General features: G+C 35.7%; 1 protein-coding gene across 1 annotated transcript; it reads right to left on the minus strand.

Annotated features, from left to right (window-relative positions):
- On the minus strand, nucleotides 1660-14935 carry LOC109841133 (CCR4-NOT transcription complex subunit 10-like). The gene is made up of 6 exons (XM_020410004.1): nucleotides 14386-14935; nucleotides 10940-11026; nucleotides 10125-10301; nucleotides 9929-10015; nucleotides 9773-9844; nucleotides 1660-4007 (listed from the first exon to the last, which is right to left on the minus strand). The coding sequence occupies exons 1-6, from the start codon at nucleotides 14548-14550 to the stop codon at nucleotides 2151-2153; spliced, it is 2445 nt and encodes an 814-aa protein (XP_020265593.1). The 5' UTR covers nucleotides 14551-14935; the 3' UTR covers nucleotides 1660-2150.

Raw genomic sequence — 16233 nt, forward strand, 5'->3', positions numbered from 1 at the left:
CTTTGGGCCTGGTTCCTAATCTGAGAAGTTGTAATTAATAAGGGATCCTAAAAAGAAGTAATTTATTTTGCTTTTTTTAACCTCTACTTCTAACACCAAATATATTTGATATCCCTATTAGCTAATTTTAGTTGTTTTCTAAGATGGGCTACAACCAAAAGAAAGATCCTAAAGGGCCCCAGCTTTCCCAGAGAACACAAGATTGAAGAGATTGGTTAGTGCAAAAGTGGAAAGGAAAAGAAACATTTTTAGAAAACTTAAGATGTTGCCGCAAGAGAAAAATATCATACCTAAACAAATATAGCAACGATTTTTATTTTTATTTTTTGGGTGCCATATAATATGTCCCTCTTCTTTCTCATTATATGATATTCTACAGAGGGTGCAGTGCAAGGATTTCTTTTTTGATCAATCTCTCTCATACATTTTTCAAAAAAAATTAAATTACCAAGTTGCCAATCACTTCCTTTCATTTCCCTCAAACAACAAAAAACCATCAAACAATAACAACCAAAACTCCATCCACACTTTCTCATGTGAAGTCAAAATACACACACAAATTACCTTTTCTAACTTTGTAACCCATGGTACCCAAAAATAAATAAATAAATAAAATAAAGACTTTCTAACCCTTCGAAAAAAAACAACGAACAACCAATGCAGTGATATGACACGTCCCCATGTTCAGCCTACCGAAATTGCATGCAAAGTACAAAGATAGCTCCAAAATTCTACAGCTGGCGTCCCTCCACTTGCCATTAAAATCTTAGGAAGCAATAAGTATACAAACTGTAAATTTGGTGCCAATTGCGCTATTTAGTTTTGGAATTTGAGAAATATTGACTCATTTGAGCTAGCCCGTGACTAGCATGTGTTCTTATTCGTGCAGGAGTCTATTGGATCTAGTGAGTCCGTGAATAGGTAGCTGCTTGTTTGATTTTAAATTTTTATTTTTATTTTTATTTTTATTTTTCCTTTTTTATCACTGGCAGATGCATGCATGTGTTATCTCTAATCAAGGTCTTGAAAGGAGAGCACATGCTCACATTGATATTTTACTTACTTACCTATGATTTGTAAGTTTGAAAATGGTTGGTCTCAAAAGTAATTGTTAACTTGCAAATCTTGGAAAGATAAGGGTATAACTGATTTTAGCCATGGAGAGAGACTTCCAAAAATCATCATCATCCGAGAAAATCTTGAATGGTTATGCTTCATTGTGATTTCTAAATATAACTACTATCATATTCACACTCATTCCTACGACATGAATCATAATCGTGCATTATTTAACAGACGGTTATGATACCGCCTTTGATTTGTGTCATCAAGAACGAAGGCGTATCAAAGCAGTAGTATTCTTTGAAAGTTGATAGCTAAAAGATATGCACAAATATGATACACGAACACAAGCGCAAGTTTTACGGCAACAAAATAGTGATGTAGGGAGGAGCAGAGATGGACTTAAGAATGTAATAAACTCAGATAAAGGAAAATGAAGGAGATAACCCTCAAATGTTCTATAAGAAGAAAAGCATATAGCTACTTCCCATACTGTTGTCATGGTATGCACAATATTTTGGCTAAGTAATTTATATAGGTTTTCCCTCAGGAGGGAAAAAAAAGTTGAAGCTTTCTTGTTTATGCCAGGGCTAGAAGAGCCTAAAAAGTGGTTGAACCCATCAGAATACAAGATACATAACAGTGCAAGAGAGCCACATTCTGCGTAGGATTACAGGCAAATTTCACCTAAACATTCGATTGTTCTGCACAAATTGATAAGATAGCTGTGAATACTTGAAAATTATGGTAGGGGTAAAAACTGGGACAAAATTACAACATATCAGTACTCATCAGAGACTAGGAACCAAACTAGAGGACGCTATGAATGAAGGCTTTGCATTAACTATCCTAAATGAATTGAACTATCAAACCTTTTTCTCTGCTATCATCTTCAAGTGAAAATGTGGGCATCCGCAGACCAAAACCCTGTGCCATGCCACCAATCCCTAAAACCTAAAATTGAACTTATTGTACGACAATTCTTTGTTATATTGTACAGATAAAATCTAGAACACTCGTCGAAAATTCACTAGGTGCAGGCATCATGGATCAAATACAGAGTTCATCATCAGCTGCTCAACGATACATCAGCTGCTCAACGATACATCAGTTGAAAGATATCTCACATGGTTAAACTGCTTCAACTTGGAAATAGCCTCTTTTGTCTTCCCTTGTAAGAGATCGACATATGCTATTGCAAGCAAAGCTTTTGGATGCTTAGGAACTAAAGCTAGAGCCTCAGAAGCAAATCTGCTAGCCTTTTCAAGATCTCTTTGAATTGCAAACATTGCTGAGAAATTAGCAAAAACAATCCCACGAGCCTCCTCAGGCTTCAAGAACATCAAGCTCTGGGTATCTTCGGCATTATTTTTAGAAGGCAAAGAACTGTTTGAATCTTCAAAATCATTAGCCCCTCTCTTTGAGAACCACTTTTCTCTATCCTCATTACCATAAGGCAATTCGACATTGTTGCCATCTGTGAGGTATACTGATAAATATTCTGCTGCTTCTTTAGATCGGTTCAGCCAACAAAGTGCTTCAGAGGCATAAGTGTGACCGAGAAAGACATAAATTTTGGAACATTCTGGAAGATCGAGGAGTGATTTTGAAAAAGAAAGAGCTTTCAAAGGGTTTTCTAAGCATAACTCAACGTAAGCTAGGGCTCCAAGAACTGCTTGCCTAATCATGTGATTCTCTTCTCTCCTCATGTCCTCATATGCAGAAACAGAGCTCTGCAATATGGAGGATGAACTCGAAGTACCCTTGTTTTCTTTTGAATCTCCATTTGCTTTTGAGTCTCCTGTCGATGCATTCTTGTGGGTTGAATTCTTGCCGGATTTTACCTGATCAGATTCCTCCTGATTCAAGGCAGTGACCGAATCACCTGATTTAATTGCTTTCTGCTCAGTTTTGTTCAATAAGATTAACACATTTTGCAGACAATAACGAGCAAATGGAAGGGAGAGCTTGCATCCATTGGTATTTTCTGAGTTAGAATATCCATCTGTTGACTTCAAATCATCGATAACTAATTGTCTCCATCTGCCTGAACCAGCAACATGAACTCTTATGTCTTCACCCTTTGATCCCAAAAGCCCCTTCTCTAAAGCCATGAGACAGCATTCAGCAAGACGAAGCCACAGGAGAGGCCGGTTGTAGAAAATCAAACTGGATTTACCAAAACACTTAGCTGCAACCAATGGTTTTCCACAGGCCAGGTGCTGAATCCCACAGTTGTATATGATGAGAAGCGATTTGTCCTGCGAAAATGTAGAAAGCTTCAGAGGTTTCTCAGAACGAAGTGACGAGCTGCTTTTCAGTGCCTTGGAAAATAGAAGGCCTGAAGTGTGGTGACTCCTTAGCTGGTAATGAACGCAGCCAAAATTGTTATTAAAGATACTAAGAATTTCTGGTTCTGTTCTGTTGCTGGATGTCATCAGAAGCTTAATGGCCTTCCGATGGTTACCACGGGCATATTCTAGCTGAGACTTCAAGATTAGCTCGGTCGATGAATCTCTTCCTCTTGCCATGTTCATAGCAAGCTTAACTTCTCGTTTTGCAGCCTTTATATTCCTAGTGAGAAGAAGTAGCCGGACCTTGTAGAGATGCATTTTGAGTTTTAGATCAGTAGCAGGAGCAGCACGATGAGCTGATGCTTTTGTGACATCATTTACTGAGCGGCGGCCCAGGTTCTGACCGCTACCATCCAGTGTTGAATACAAACTCTCATACTCTAGGGCATCATCTGATAATGTTCCTGAGAGAGAGTTCTCGTTGATGTTGGCACTCGAATCAGAACTGGTCCCATCTGTCATGGAGGTACTGCTCATTGTCGATGCTTTCAGACCCTGATTCAGAGATTGCTGTTGAGTTGTGTTTCCATTATCACTCTGGTTCATGGTGTAGCCAACACCAAAACATTTTTCCAGGTACTGGATCACATCCTGAAACCAAGAATAAGATATTATGGCAGACTAAAGGAGAAATTAGCCGACTAGAAAATATCTAAAACAAGACCAAAGTCATATACTTCCACAATGTCATTGAAATGAGGAAAGACCAAATCTCAAACTATTAACCAGAGAAGTAGTGTTATTATTTTATTAGTATGTCCATCCAGTGGTGACATTGTAAAGAGCTAAGCATGGTAATGAAGTGGTCCAGACTCTAGGGTAAGCATACGGAAGGCGCTTCCTGAGGGAAGAATGCAGGCCATTAAAAAAAGTTTAAGAAAGCAAACAGCATTTGTCAAATGTCACAGATAGCCTAGATGGGTTCATCTCCGCCAGGTATTCATAAAAAATTATTACAATCCGCTAACCAGCCACTATCAGTTCCTGGTCAAACATGACAATTAATCTTTGAGATCTCTATATTCCTTAACCTAATTCAAAAATCCTGAGTTGTGTTCTATGTTCTGGTTTTTCATTTGATAACACAATATCGACGAGATTATAAATGTAAAGGACAAGGGAAACTATCCAGAAAAAAGAATCCTTTACAAGCCAATAGGCATCGAGAATCTGGAAAATGGTCCATTTATAACTTCAGATCACTTTGAGTTTGGGGAAATAGTCATTTCGGTTGCCAGTGGCCAATGCTTCAGCACTATAACCTATTTAATTATGTATTGCACAAGCAATTTCTTAAACTTCTTTACTATGTTACTCCAAACTTAAAAAATTCCCCCAACACTAAAACCCATAATCTACTCCATCTACAAACCATGTTTTCCCATTGTCCAGATCCCATCACTGGGTTCAACTAAATTTTCAAGCCCATAAACAATTCAGTACGAACTTCAGACCCTCCTTGCTACGAGCCTTTCAAAAGATCCCCTTTCCGTTGCATAGCACAAACACAAGTTCTTTAGTTTCTAAGCTTTCTCAATTTAGCTCCTAACAGAACTATTAGATCTTGCTGTAGATTCTAAAATTTCCATAACTACTCACATGAAAACCATCAACGTCGCAGATTTAAAGAACAGTAAAACAACAATATGCTTCAACAAAGAACAAATGTTGTGAACCATGACACGGTTCTTAAGGCTCATCCAAACATATAAGGTCAAATTACATTTCATTTCACTTCAATATTTTAGTTGTGGCATGTAAGAAACAATAAATTTGGGAGACATTCACCTCTGTTGTAAGGGACAGAGAGAACATAATATACTATGAATAAATAGGACACTTATAAACCAGTTATATAAACCAGCTTTGGTATGTATAGGTCACTGACACTTAATCAGCAATGTGTCATGCAATAATCTTAAAATCTTACAAAACTTGAAAATACATTATTATTGGCTTTACAAAATAAAAAAAAATCTGTCCGATTTTAACAAAGAAAATAAAAGACTAAGATAAATATGTTGAATGCCGTCCTAATCTGAATTAGCATTTAGCAAGTCAATAACATGCATGAATAATGTTTGGTATAAGATAGAACACAACAAAAACTGCACAATATAAGCAGTAGGTCATTGCACATAATTTTCCTGCCTAGAAAGTTCATCACTTCCGGAAAAGGAATGGATGGACAAAATTAACCAATGAGTGTGATGGAACGAGTACATATTTTATCAGAATTAATCCCATACAATAGGGCGATCTATAACATTCACGACTAAGAAGAGGGTTAGTGTTGGAAGCACCGCCGTCCTATAGGGGAGGTTCTGATAGGATCTGTACTCCACGGACACTAGCTAGATAAATTAGACGCATAATGAAGTGGACACAAGGCAATACTATACGGGTGAAGAAGATATCATACCTTGTAGCATGTATGACATTAACCAAAACGGTACCCATCAATGACAGTTAGGAGCTGGGTTGGAATTGACCATAAAAAGCTAGTTAACTTAAAAAGGATAATTTTTTGAAAAGAGGCTTAGCAGAGATGAATGATCTAGAATTCTCAGATTCACAAGGAACTATGTGATTCAACCAGTTACATTCTAGTTTAGATATGAAAAGCACGAAAGATTCTTGGGTGCGTCTCTCCATATTTCTTGGGTCAGGTTCCATGAAGCGATCAAAGCAAGGAAACTTCCTAGGCATATATACGGCCAGTAAGAGAACGTTGCCCCATGATGAACAGATGCCAAAGCCTTGAATCAAATTCAGTTATGAACAGATGCCAAAGCCTTGAATCAAATTCAGTTATGTGAAATGGTTGCCGTTGATTTTCATGGTAGTTCAACCTCCCCAAGGTAAGAGAACAAATCCTCTGGTCCTGAGCCTTGAGATTGCTCTGGCTTAGAAATAATAAATATTGGCAACTAAGTGAATTTAATCATCAAAGTTAATGAGTAACATGTACTGATTAGCGTATTCTGTAGTCAACTAACAAACATAGGTTATATCAGATTAGTGGTTTGACACATAGTTGCAATAATATGCTCCCTCGGGAATATTTCACCACTACATGAACAATTGTTTGTTAAGGTGATAATGGATTTCCAACTAGTGTAAGAGCAAAATTTCTTTCATGTTTAAAGCAGGAATAAAATTGTATTTCAGGTATGATAACTGATCCCTCTATGTCTAGGAATTTACTTCCAATTCAGAAAGCTAATTCCAGTGAAATTTAGCTGGCAAAACAGTCTGAAATTATCAGATGTAACTTGCATTGTGAAGCCATATAAATGGATATGTTTATGTGGCTATGTCTGAGCCCTTGAGGTACGTATAATGTATAACACAATAAGGATTAAATTTAAACAAGAGATTTGTATGCACATGAGAGTAGCTCATAAGGTTTGTGAATGGGGCTTATAAGAGATGCAATGGGAACAGGTCAAAAAATTTTGAGCAAAAAGCACAACAAAGGTGGAACCACCAACATATGCATGAATTTGAGGGTTTCAAGGATGGCATACAAAGAACAAGGATACTTTTTAGGGGAAACAACCAAAATAAGACGATTTTTAGGAATGAAGGTAAATCTGAGAAAATTCAGACATTTCAAATGTTGTCAAGATAATTGAAGATATGCATAAAGGGCTCAAGAGATCTGCTGAAATTTTCCATCATGTAAGATGGGGCTAAACTACCAAATTGGTATTTAAAATAAACTCAGTTTACCGCTTTGTTATTTAAAAAATGCCCCAGCATATTTTTTGGTATTTAAGGTGTGTAAAAGTGGCAATTAGGTAATAAAAAACTCGCTTTTCCAGAGAGAATTGTTGGGAAATTTTCTTCAAACACCCTGACCTTTTAAATTTATTGTATTTTACACCCTTATTCTCCTTCGACCTTCCCAAGCTCAAATTTCTGTCTTCCACTTTACCTAATAATACCCTTCTTCACCCTTTTTCCTCTTTCATAAATATAGCCCTTCTTCTCCTTCAACCTCTTCCTATACATACCCAAACCTTAGTTCAAATGCTCAACTCCTTCTTTGCACTAGGGTTTACGTTTGAATTCTGGATTAGGGTTTGGGTTTGAATTGGGAGAGTTTGAAGGAGGAGCGGCTCCATTAATGAGAGAGAAGGAAAGGGCGGAAGAGGGTCTCATTGGGTAAAAAGGTAGAAGAAATTTGAGTTTTGGGAGGTTGCAGAAGAAGAAGGGGTAAAATACAATAAATTTAAGAGATCAGGGGGCTTGAAGAAATGTTCCCAAAAGTTCTCGCCGGAGAAAATGAATGCCGACGAGTTTTTGTACCTATTCGCCACAATTACACAGTTTAAGTACCAAAACGACGCCTGAGACCAAAGCGATAAACTAGGTCTATTTTAAATGCCAAATTGGTAGTTTAGCTTATAAGATGGAGAAGTTAAGACGATCCTTAATAGAAAAAAGATGTGAAGACAAAAGTAGGATGTGTCAGCAGTAACAGAATGAAGAAGATGAACACGCATTGAACTACAAGAAAACTAAATGAATATGATAGTTCCCAAGGAAATATAAATTGACAGAAGAATCAGAAGGTAATTCCTATAGTGCAGCATAAACGATTAAGATGAAGTCAGAAAGTGTTACTGGTGTAAACATGTGGTAAAAAATGAGAATAAGTCAATAAGATAAGAGATTTGCTAGAAACAGGTTCTCTGGCACTGAATAGCTTGAAATGGTGGAGATGTCCAACAATTGCAACAGGAAGAGTGCCAAAAAGAAGAGAAGGTGGAAAAAGTAGACTGAAAGGAGACTTGCATGCAAGTTTCAGCTTTGAATTTCATCAAGATTGAGTCAAGAGTTGAAGTAAAACAAACAGGCATGAGAAAGCTCTGGCGACAATATGCAAGCTTTTGATATACTTTACAAGTAAAACTTTGTACAGAAAGGAAAAGAACAGTGATTGAGTTATTGCAACAATCATACAAGGCCATCACAATCTATACTACTTATAAAAGAGAATACCCATGTTAAAACTTTTGATTTCCTTTTTTACCCTCTCAATTTTTTATAACTCAAAATGACATCATTAATTATAAAACTAATGATCCATAACTTCTCATCAACTATGCACCTTTTCGTTTTCTCAAATTATCTGGCCATTCAATAGAATATATTAATAATTTATAATGATAACAAAATTCATGAATATATGATACTTTATTATAAAGAATTATTAATTATATAAAATAGTAAAAGTCATTCATTTAATAAATTTTTGCACATAATTATAATTATTAATAATAATATAAATAGGGGTTATTTCTTTATGTTGTAAAGAATATTACCTTGTTCGATAATTAATATCATCTTAGTAATAAAAATTTGGATGTTATAAGTTAAAAATAATTTTATTTTAGAAAATTACTTTATATAAAAAATCTGGATCCTTAAAATTTATGAGACATATACTTTTCTCTTTTTTTCTTCAAAATATTTGGCCACTCGCTAGAATATACTAATAATTTATAATGATAACAAAATTAATAAATATATTATAATTTATTATAAAATAATTATTAATTGTAACAAAATAGTGAAATTATTTATTTAATAAAATATTGTACATAATTATAAATATTAATAATAGTATAAATAGGATTTTCATATTATAACGATTATTACCATTTATGATATTATAATATTGTCTTAGACATAAAAAAGTGACATTATGAACATAGTGCAATAAAATATTGGATCTTTGAAATTTAAGAGTCATGCACTTTTTGTTGGAAAGTAAATGTCTCATATATTTCAAGGATCCAATATTTTTATATAAATTACTTTTTCTAAATAATAGTATTTTTAATTTATACCATCCAATTTGTTATTATTAAGACGATATTAATTATCGAACAAGGTAATATTCTTTACAACATAAAGTCATATAATACTAAAAAGTATTGCCATTGTTTAATAGATATTGTAATAAAATATGTACATGACATAAATATTTAATAATTTAAATGATTTAATTATATCAATAGTGTAGTTTAATGATTACATTATTATTTAATAATTATACTCCTAAATAAATTGTTTAATAATATAATAATAGAAGATTTTAAATAACTATTAAATGTATGTTAATAATAGTATAAGAACTAATATTAGTATAAGTTAAAAAATTATAATCATAGTGCAATAAAATAAATTTTAATGGTTATATATAATTTATTAAATGATATAATATTAAATACAACAACACGTCCACGTGCAATGCACGTGCATTATACTAGTATCTTCCAAACATCAATTGCACTGAAAAAAAGGTGTGGTACATTAAAGGTACATTAAAGGTTTGAACTTACTGAAGCTTTCTCCGCATCTTGAGAAGCTAATGCAACATCCAACAAAAGAAGGCAGACATGAAGAGCTGTTGTCTGTAAATGAACAAGTAACAAGTGAGAGAAAAAGGACTAAAGAGCCTGCACAAACCACAAATCAAAATCATCTGTGCATCATACCTCGTCTATGGGATCAATGTTTTGATATAATGGTTCCAAAATTGACAATGCATGTGCATATTCATGCAGATGATAAAGTACAATTGCCTGCAGAAGCACCCACATAAATCAAATACGTGTTAATACTCAAATAATCTACAGTTTCCTTCAAGCACAAGGAAATATATTGAAAAAGAATGGCACAACAGAAACATACAGCGTTCAGTGTGATAATAGAAGTGTCAAACTCATCTGCATATGCACTGCTGGCATCCGTAGCAGATAGCTGATGTAGGTTATTACTACTCCCTTTAGATCCAGAAGTAGTGCTACCAAGATTGCCTGCACTGTCCACTTGCTCACCTGCTGAATGGGAAAGCTCTTCACTTCTTTTCTGCATTACAATAAACAGCCAATAGCATATTTAGCATTTCAACAAAACCAATAACTAGTTAACCAACAGCGGTTTAGCTGTAATATTGGCAAAGTGGCACGAAATACAAGAACCAACAAGGAACTATAGGCATACTCAAGCATCACTTCAACAATTGAGAAAGGCATAGGACAAATTCATAGACATTGATTCTTTCAAACAATGAGTCAATCAATAAACCGATCTCAAAGGCATAGGACAAATTCATAGACATTGATTCTTTCAAACAATGAGTCAATCAATAAACCGATCTCTGCGATGTAAAGTGTCATATAGAAAGTTAACTGCACGTGTTTAGGAAGGGGGGGAAATACTGATATATAACTGTCAGTGCTATAAAGAAGAAATAGATTTCTGCACTGAAGGAAGAGAAATCCTAAAAGCAAAAAATGTTACAAGCAAAAATAAAATATGACAGCAATCTCAACAATAAGACCGTCTAAGCATGAATGCATATGTGGTGGTTACTGTTAATGCATGACTGCATGGGTGTAACACTGCAGGAATCCTAGATTACTATTAGAGAATAACCCAAATATCTAAGCAACTATCAAATCAATGAGAAATATTGCATGGAATGATAAATAAATGCACCTTACCTTAACCTTATTGAGCACATCAAGGAGTTTCCTTGGATCAGTACAACCATCACGGAAGTATTCAGCTACAGCAAGGTTATGAAGAACCTGAACAGAGAAAACAGACAATCAACGCATAAGTGTCAGTCAAGGAATCTCTGGAAGTAACCTAAAAGAATCATTTTGTTCCAGATGTATATGTCACGCATGCAAGCATGAATACGAAAAGGATTTTGATGCAGCAGAAAAACACTACTGGTTTTTTTTTACTCAATTAATAATTTGATGGGTCCCCAAACATTACTGCATAAAATTACTTTAGTTGTACATGGGATCTTCCGATGAATTTTAGTTGATAGAGAATTATATGACAGATTATTCAACCAGCGGTTACTATCAGTATTTGTAAGAAATGGCTAGCAAATGCAACTGTGTTGACTGATAACTCATTAGGAACAACACCTTAAAAACGATCATTGAGAATTAAGCTTTAACATTTTTTGATAATTAAAAAAAGAAAATGGAAACGTATATAGAGAAAAACACAATCAAAGGATCCATTGACAGCTATTAATGTGTGTAGTCCATAATAAAATAAATGGAAAGGTGATGTCGCTATCCATAGGTGAAATTGAACTAAACGAACACATGTTCATGAGTGAATAGTTCTCAAGTAAGCATCTGGAACTGAGAAACTAAATTTGTTAATACATATTTGTCATAACTTAACATGCAAATATCAAGGATATGGCTGTTAGTTGATTGCTTCAGTTCTGATTGCCTATTGTATCCTGCCTCTTACGCATAGACTACAGAAGAACAGTAAAACAAACAGAGAAAATAAGATAGAAAACAAATCAATTTGGAACAAACAGGAAGGTAGAAACTGTCAGGCTATCAAGTAGTATAGAAGCTCAACTGAAGAATGGTCAATTCAAGAGCAGACCTGAGCAGAGTTTGAGATGGAGAACATTAGAACCAGCTAACATTCTGGAGAACACTGAACACCATACTTTCATTACGATAGGACATTAGAAACAGCTAATGTTTTGGAGAACACTGATAACCAGACTACCATTATGATAGTAATGGGCTAGTACTATGTCATTCAATCTTTAGATTGGCATGTCCATCAGACTGATGAAAAAGGATAAGATGGAAAGTGGTCTAGTTGATATTCTTGACAACACCAAGGCCATCTACGAAAAAATCGCTGTGTTAATGGCAATAAAGATAGTGCCAGTGTGCTAAGTCATTCAGCCCTGATGTTTGACATGTCAAGGTAGCATCTAGAAAATTATATGTTAAAGATCAGAACGAGATGCTACCAGATTTTTACCATAAGCAACATCAAGAAACAAAATTTTTATGCGCTAGAAATACAGACATTCCTAAGCACTAGACACGTGAGACATGATGAAATGATCATGATGATCACATAATGAACCATCAAAAAACAGTATAACTGACATGAGATGTATACTACAATCGATGTTTGCAGTAAGTTAATAAATATATAGTCTATATTGCCAGCTAATTAAGTTTTACATTGATGCTCATTGTTTGTATTTGCATCTAGATACAGTCCTCTCTTTCCAAAAGTAATTTCGCAAAGGAAATTCGAACTTTTACAACTACTTACAAGAAGCTTCTTGCATTTGACTCCAATGCATTAGAAGCCAGGACTAATAAGCAATTATTGACTTCCTCTCTTACTTCTAGCCCCATTTATAATTACAAAAAATAAATCCAATTGGCATTAAGGATATTCTAAAATTAGTTCCACTTATAATTCCATATGGTTACATTTGTTTATTTTTTACTCATTTAATCAGAAAAATATCATAATCCAGCAGCCTCCAAGTAGATAACCAAAATAAATGGAGAATATCATTGCACTACCAAAAATGAAGCAACAGTGCATGGCTATGTATATGGAATTTTAAGGGCAGGCATGATCTGAAATGCTATGTACATTAACACAATGGTATCACCATGTACTCCAGCAAGTCGATTCTTGGTGGACTAATGTAAAGTTGATTTGATGAGTGGGAAAATTCCACAATAGTTTTATTTTAATAGAATCCTTTGAGTTGACAACGTCCAACGTGATCAAGAAGTGTAACTGTCAAAACCTTTAAAAAAACTGGTTAATTATTTCTTAGAGGAACTCATATGGAAATCATCAAAAGAATCGAGTCAGCATCAGCCTTACCAATGATTATCACTTTCTTACTAAGATTACCACTAAATACATCATGTCTCCTCATCAAATGGGATAACTTTACACTTATGCGAAGTGCAGAAAATATAAATTGTTTATGTGTTCTATATTCACATATTGATAAGAAGATCGACCTTATTCTAATTGATGGTAAACAAAATTAAACAGTCACCCTAAGCATTCAAAAAGATTGACATTCGATGGATAAACCCAGAAGGGAAATATATCGACAGCAGAAGATGATATGCATCTTCCTCCCCATGCTTATTTCAAATTAATCTACATTAGAGCCTTCTTGGAGCATGATGAGGACCTCGAAGCTTTCTTCCTTCAGGTTTGAAGCAACAACACAAAATTAGATGTTACATTGCCTAATCCTATCACTGAAAATCCTCTTAAAAAGTTATCATCAAAGCATTAAGCAATTAGCAAAGAATAATTTACCAAAAGCCTTCAATACAATCCTAGTCCAAATTACAACCAACTCTTAATTATTCAACAAGTTCCTTCTACAGTATTCCTTTCCATCTTGTTCACGCCATCGAAACCCTAAAAGATATTTTCAATGATCGGTCTCAATTAAAACGCACTAAACCCATCCCTAGACGCGCGCACCCCATAAACAAAACTATATAGATTGATAAGAATACAATACATGAGATTTAGCATTGATACACTCCGTCCAGCTAGCATTAGTATAGTATAGTTATTGCAATATGCAAGTTAATGGTAAAATTTCAAAATCAGAACAATAAAATATGGGGCATGGGCACTAATGGTTTGCTAATGAAACATGAGGCTCACAGTAACTCAACTCTTAGCCTTTAAGCCAGCATCTGTAACTTTGGTCCTTCAGACAATTATGTAATCCGTTGACTCATACACCTATCATCACAAGCTCACAGAAAAAAGAAAAATCTAAACAACCAACCTTGTGCCTCGTTATATATAACAAAACTCTAGATAATCAAGTCTCGATAGCAGTCCACTTGACACATAAAAAAAACTCAGATCAATCTGCACGTCGTATGTTAGCTTTAATTGAACTCTAATTCTGGGTTTTTCTTCTATGCAAGTCATTCTTTATTGCATTGAACTCACAGAAAATGGTAATTCCTCATTCCTCCTAGGAAAAATTATCTATCCTATTCAAAAACTGTCCGAATCAAACAGCACTACACCACAGTTCTTTACCATGAATAGAGTCAAACAGACACTCATAAAGCAGGAATCAAAATGTCACCTTCGGATCTCCTTCCTTCTTCGCCAACAACTGATTCAAAACCTCCACGCACTCAGAGAACTTGCCACTAGAAAACAACGCCTCCGCCTCCTTCGCCAGCGCATGAGTCACCGGCGAACTCCGCTCGTCCTCCCCCGCCGCCGGCGACGAATCGCGACCGTCCATCTTCAGATCAAGCGCCCCCGACCTGTGCCCCAATCCGAAACAACCCAAACAGCTGAAGACCGCCGAAATCAAACCTACCTCCTTCGTTTCCTCCTCCTCCCGAATCGCCGTTGGTATCAATTGAGGGTCGATGAATGTCGCTGGATCTCTAGGGTTTCCGTTTCCATGAGCTAGGGTTTTGGATTAGGGTTTTGGGACGAATTCGGGAATCGATCGAGATTCTAAAGAGAGGGGGGCAGCGAGAGAGAGAGATAGGGATTTAGGGATTTGATTTGTTTATATAGGTTTGAGATTTTTGAGCAGAGAGTTTCCTGTGAGAGAGAGAGAGATGAGAAGAGTCTTCTCTTTTTCTCTTCCTTTTCTTGGATTTTTTTTTTTTTTTAGTTAATGGGTTCGGGTCTAACTGCTGGTTACGGGGGTGTAAATATTGGCTATAAATAGACAGCAGCGAGCGGAGCAGTGAAGTACTGGCAGTTCGTGACTTGCTAGCGGGTCGGGTTTTTATTCTAATACCGCTTAAGTAACCGCGCTTTGTTTTGGGCCGATTGCATGGGCCGAATTCTAAGGTCCTCGGTAATATTACGAGATCACGCTACCTTTAAAATTGGGAGTTTAGGAAAAAGTTTACGTGGACAATATTACTCTTTACTAGTTCTTATCCACGAGCAAGGCACGTGGTTAAATATTAAAATAAAAATTTATTGTTTATTTTCTTACTATAAAATAAGTCAGATTCGTTTTGAGTTAATATTTATAAACATAGATTATTATATTTGTCATAAATTTTATTTAAACATTTTTAAATTGATTAATTTTGAAAATCTCTTGGGGTCGGGAATAAACAACTAACAAGTTTGCAGTGGAAGCTAGGAAAACGTAGTACATTCTTAAGAATTATTAATTTTTACTTAGTTTGTTTATAAATAATATGATCTGATTATTAACTAACTACAAGGCCTAGTGCATTATTATTTTTGTTTGCCTCATGTGAGTCATCATTGTAATGAGGGAAAATTGCTTCAAGGCCCCCAAAACGAAATCATGATGTGTCCTAGCCCCCTGAACTTTTTCTAATGAGGTTTAGCTCAAAAAATGAAAAATCCATGTGAATCAGCCCTATTTACAATTTCCAAGACAAAAAATCCCCAGACTACCCTCTTCTTCTTCTCCGAAACTTATCTAGATCTGCTCCTTCTCTTCCTACAAACTCATCTCCTCTTCCACCCTCTCTCTAACCTCACTTGAAACCTCCAACACCGCCGCTACCTCCGTCACCCCTGCTGCAGGTTCCTCCACGAGCGTTGCAAGCGGGGAAGGAAAGCAACTCGACGCCGACATGGCCTGCACCGTGCGTTCCGGTCGGGCGGGCCAGGTTTTCGTACGCCCCTGCTCGGGCAGCTTGCCGAATGTCCGCCGGTTGTCACCGCGCGCATGAACAGAGTGTAAGTGAAGGCGGGCGGCTAGCCTAACTTCTTTTCTTAGGCTGTTTTTCGACGGTGGGGTTGCCTGGATTTTGATGAGCGTCGAGGCAGATTTATCTCACTTTTCCTGCTGATAACACTTTCAGAGAAGAGGATGTCTCCAATTATTTTAGGTTACGGAAAATTTTCTTTTTGAACTTTTTGATGGTTTGATAATTGTTGTTTGGGGTTAAAATTGATTTGGGTTCATGTTATTTTCTAT

The sequence above is a fragment of the Asparagus officinalis genome, chromosome 5 (assembly GCF_001876935.1).
Source record: "Asparagus officinalis chromosome 5, Aspof.V1, whole genome shotgun sequence".
Classification (NCBI taxonomy): domain Eukaryota; kingdom Viridiplantae; phylum Streptophyta; class Magnoliopsida; order Asparagales; family Asparagaceae; genus Asparagus; species Asparagus officinalis.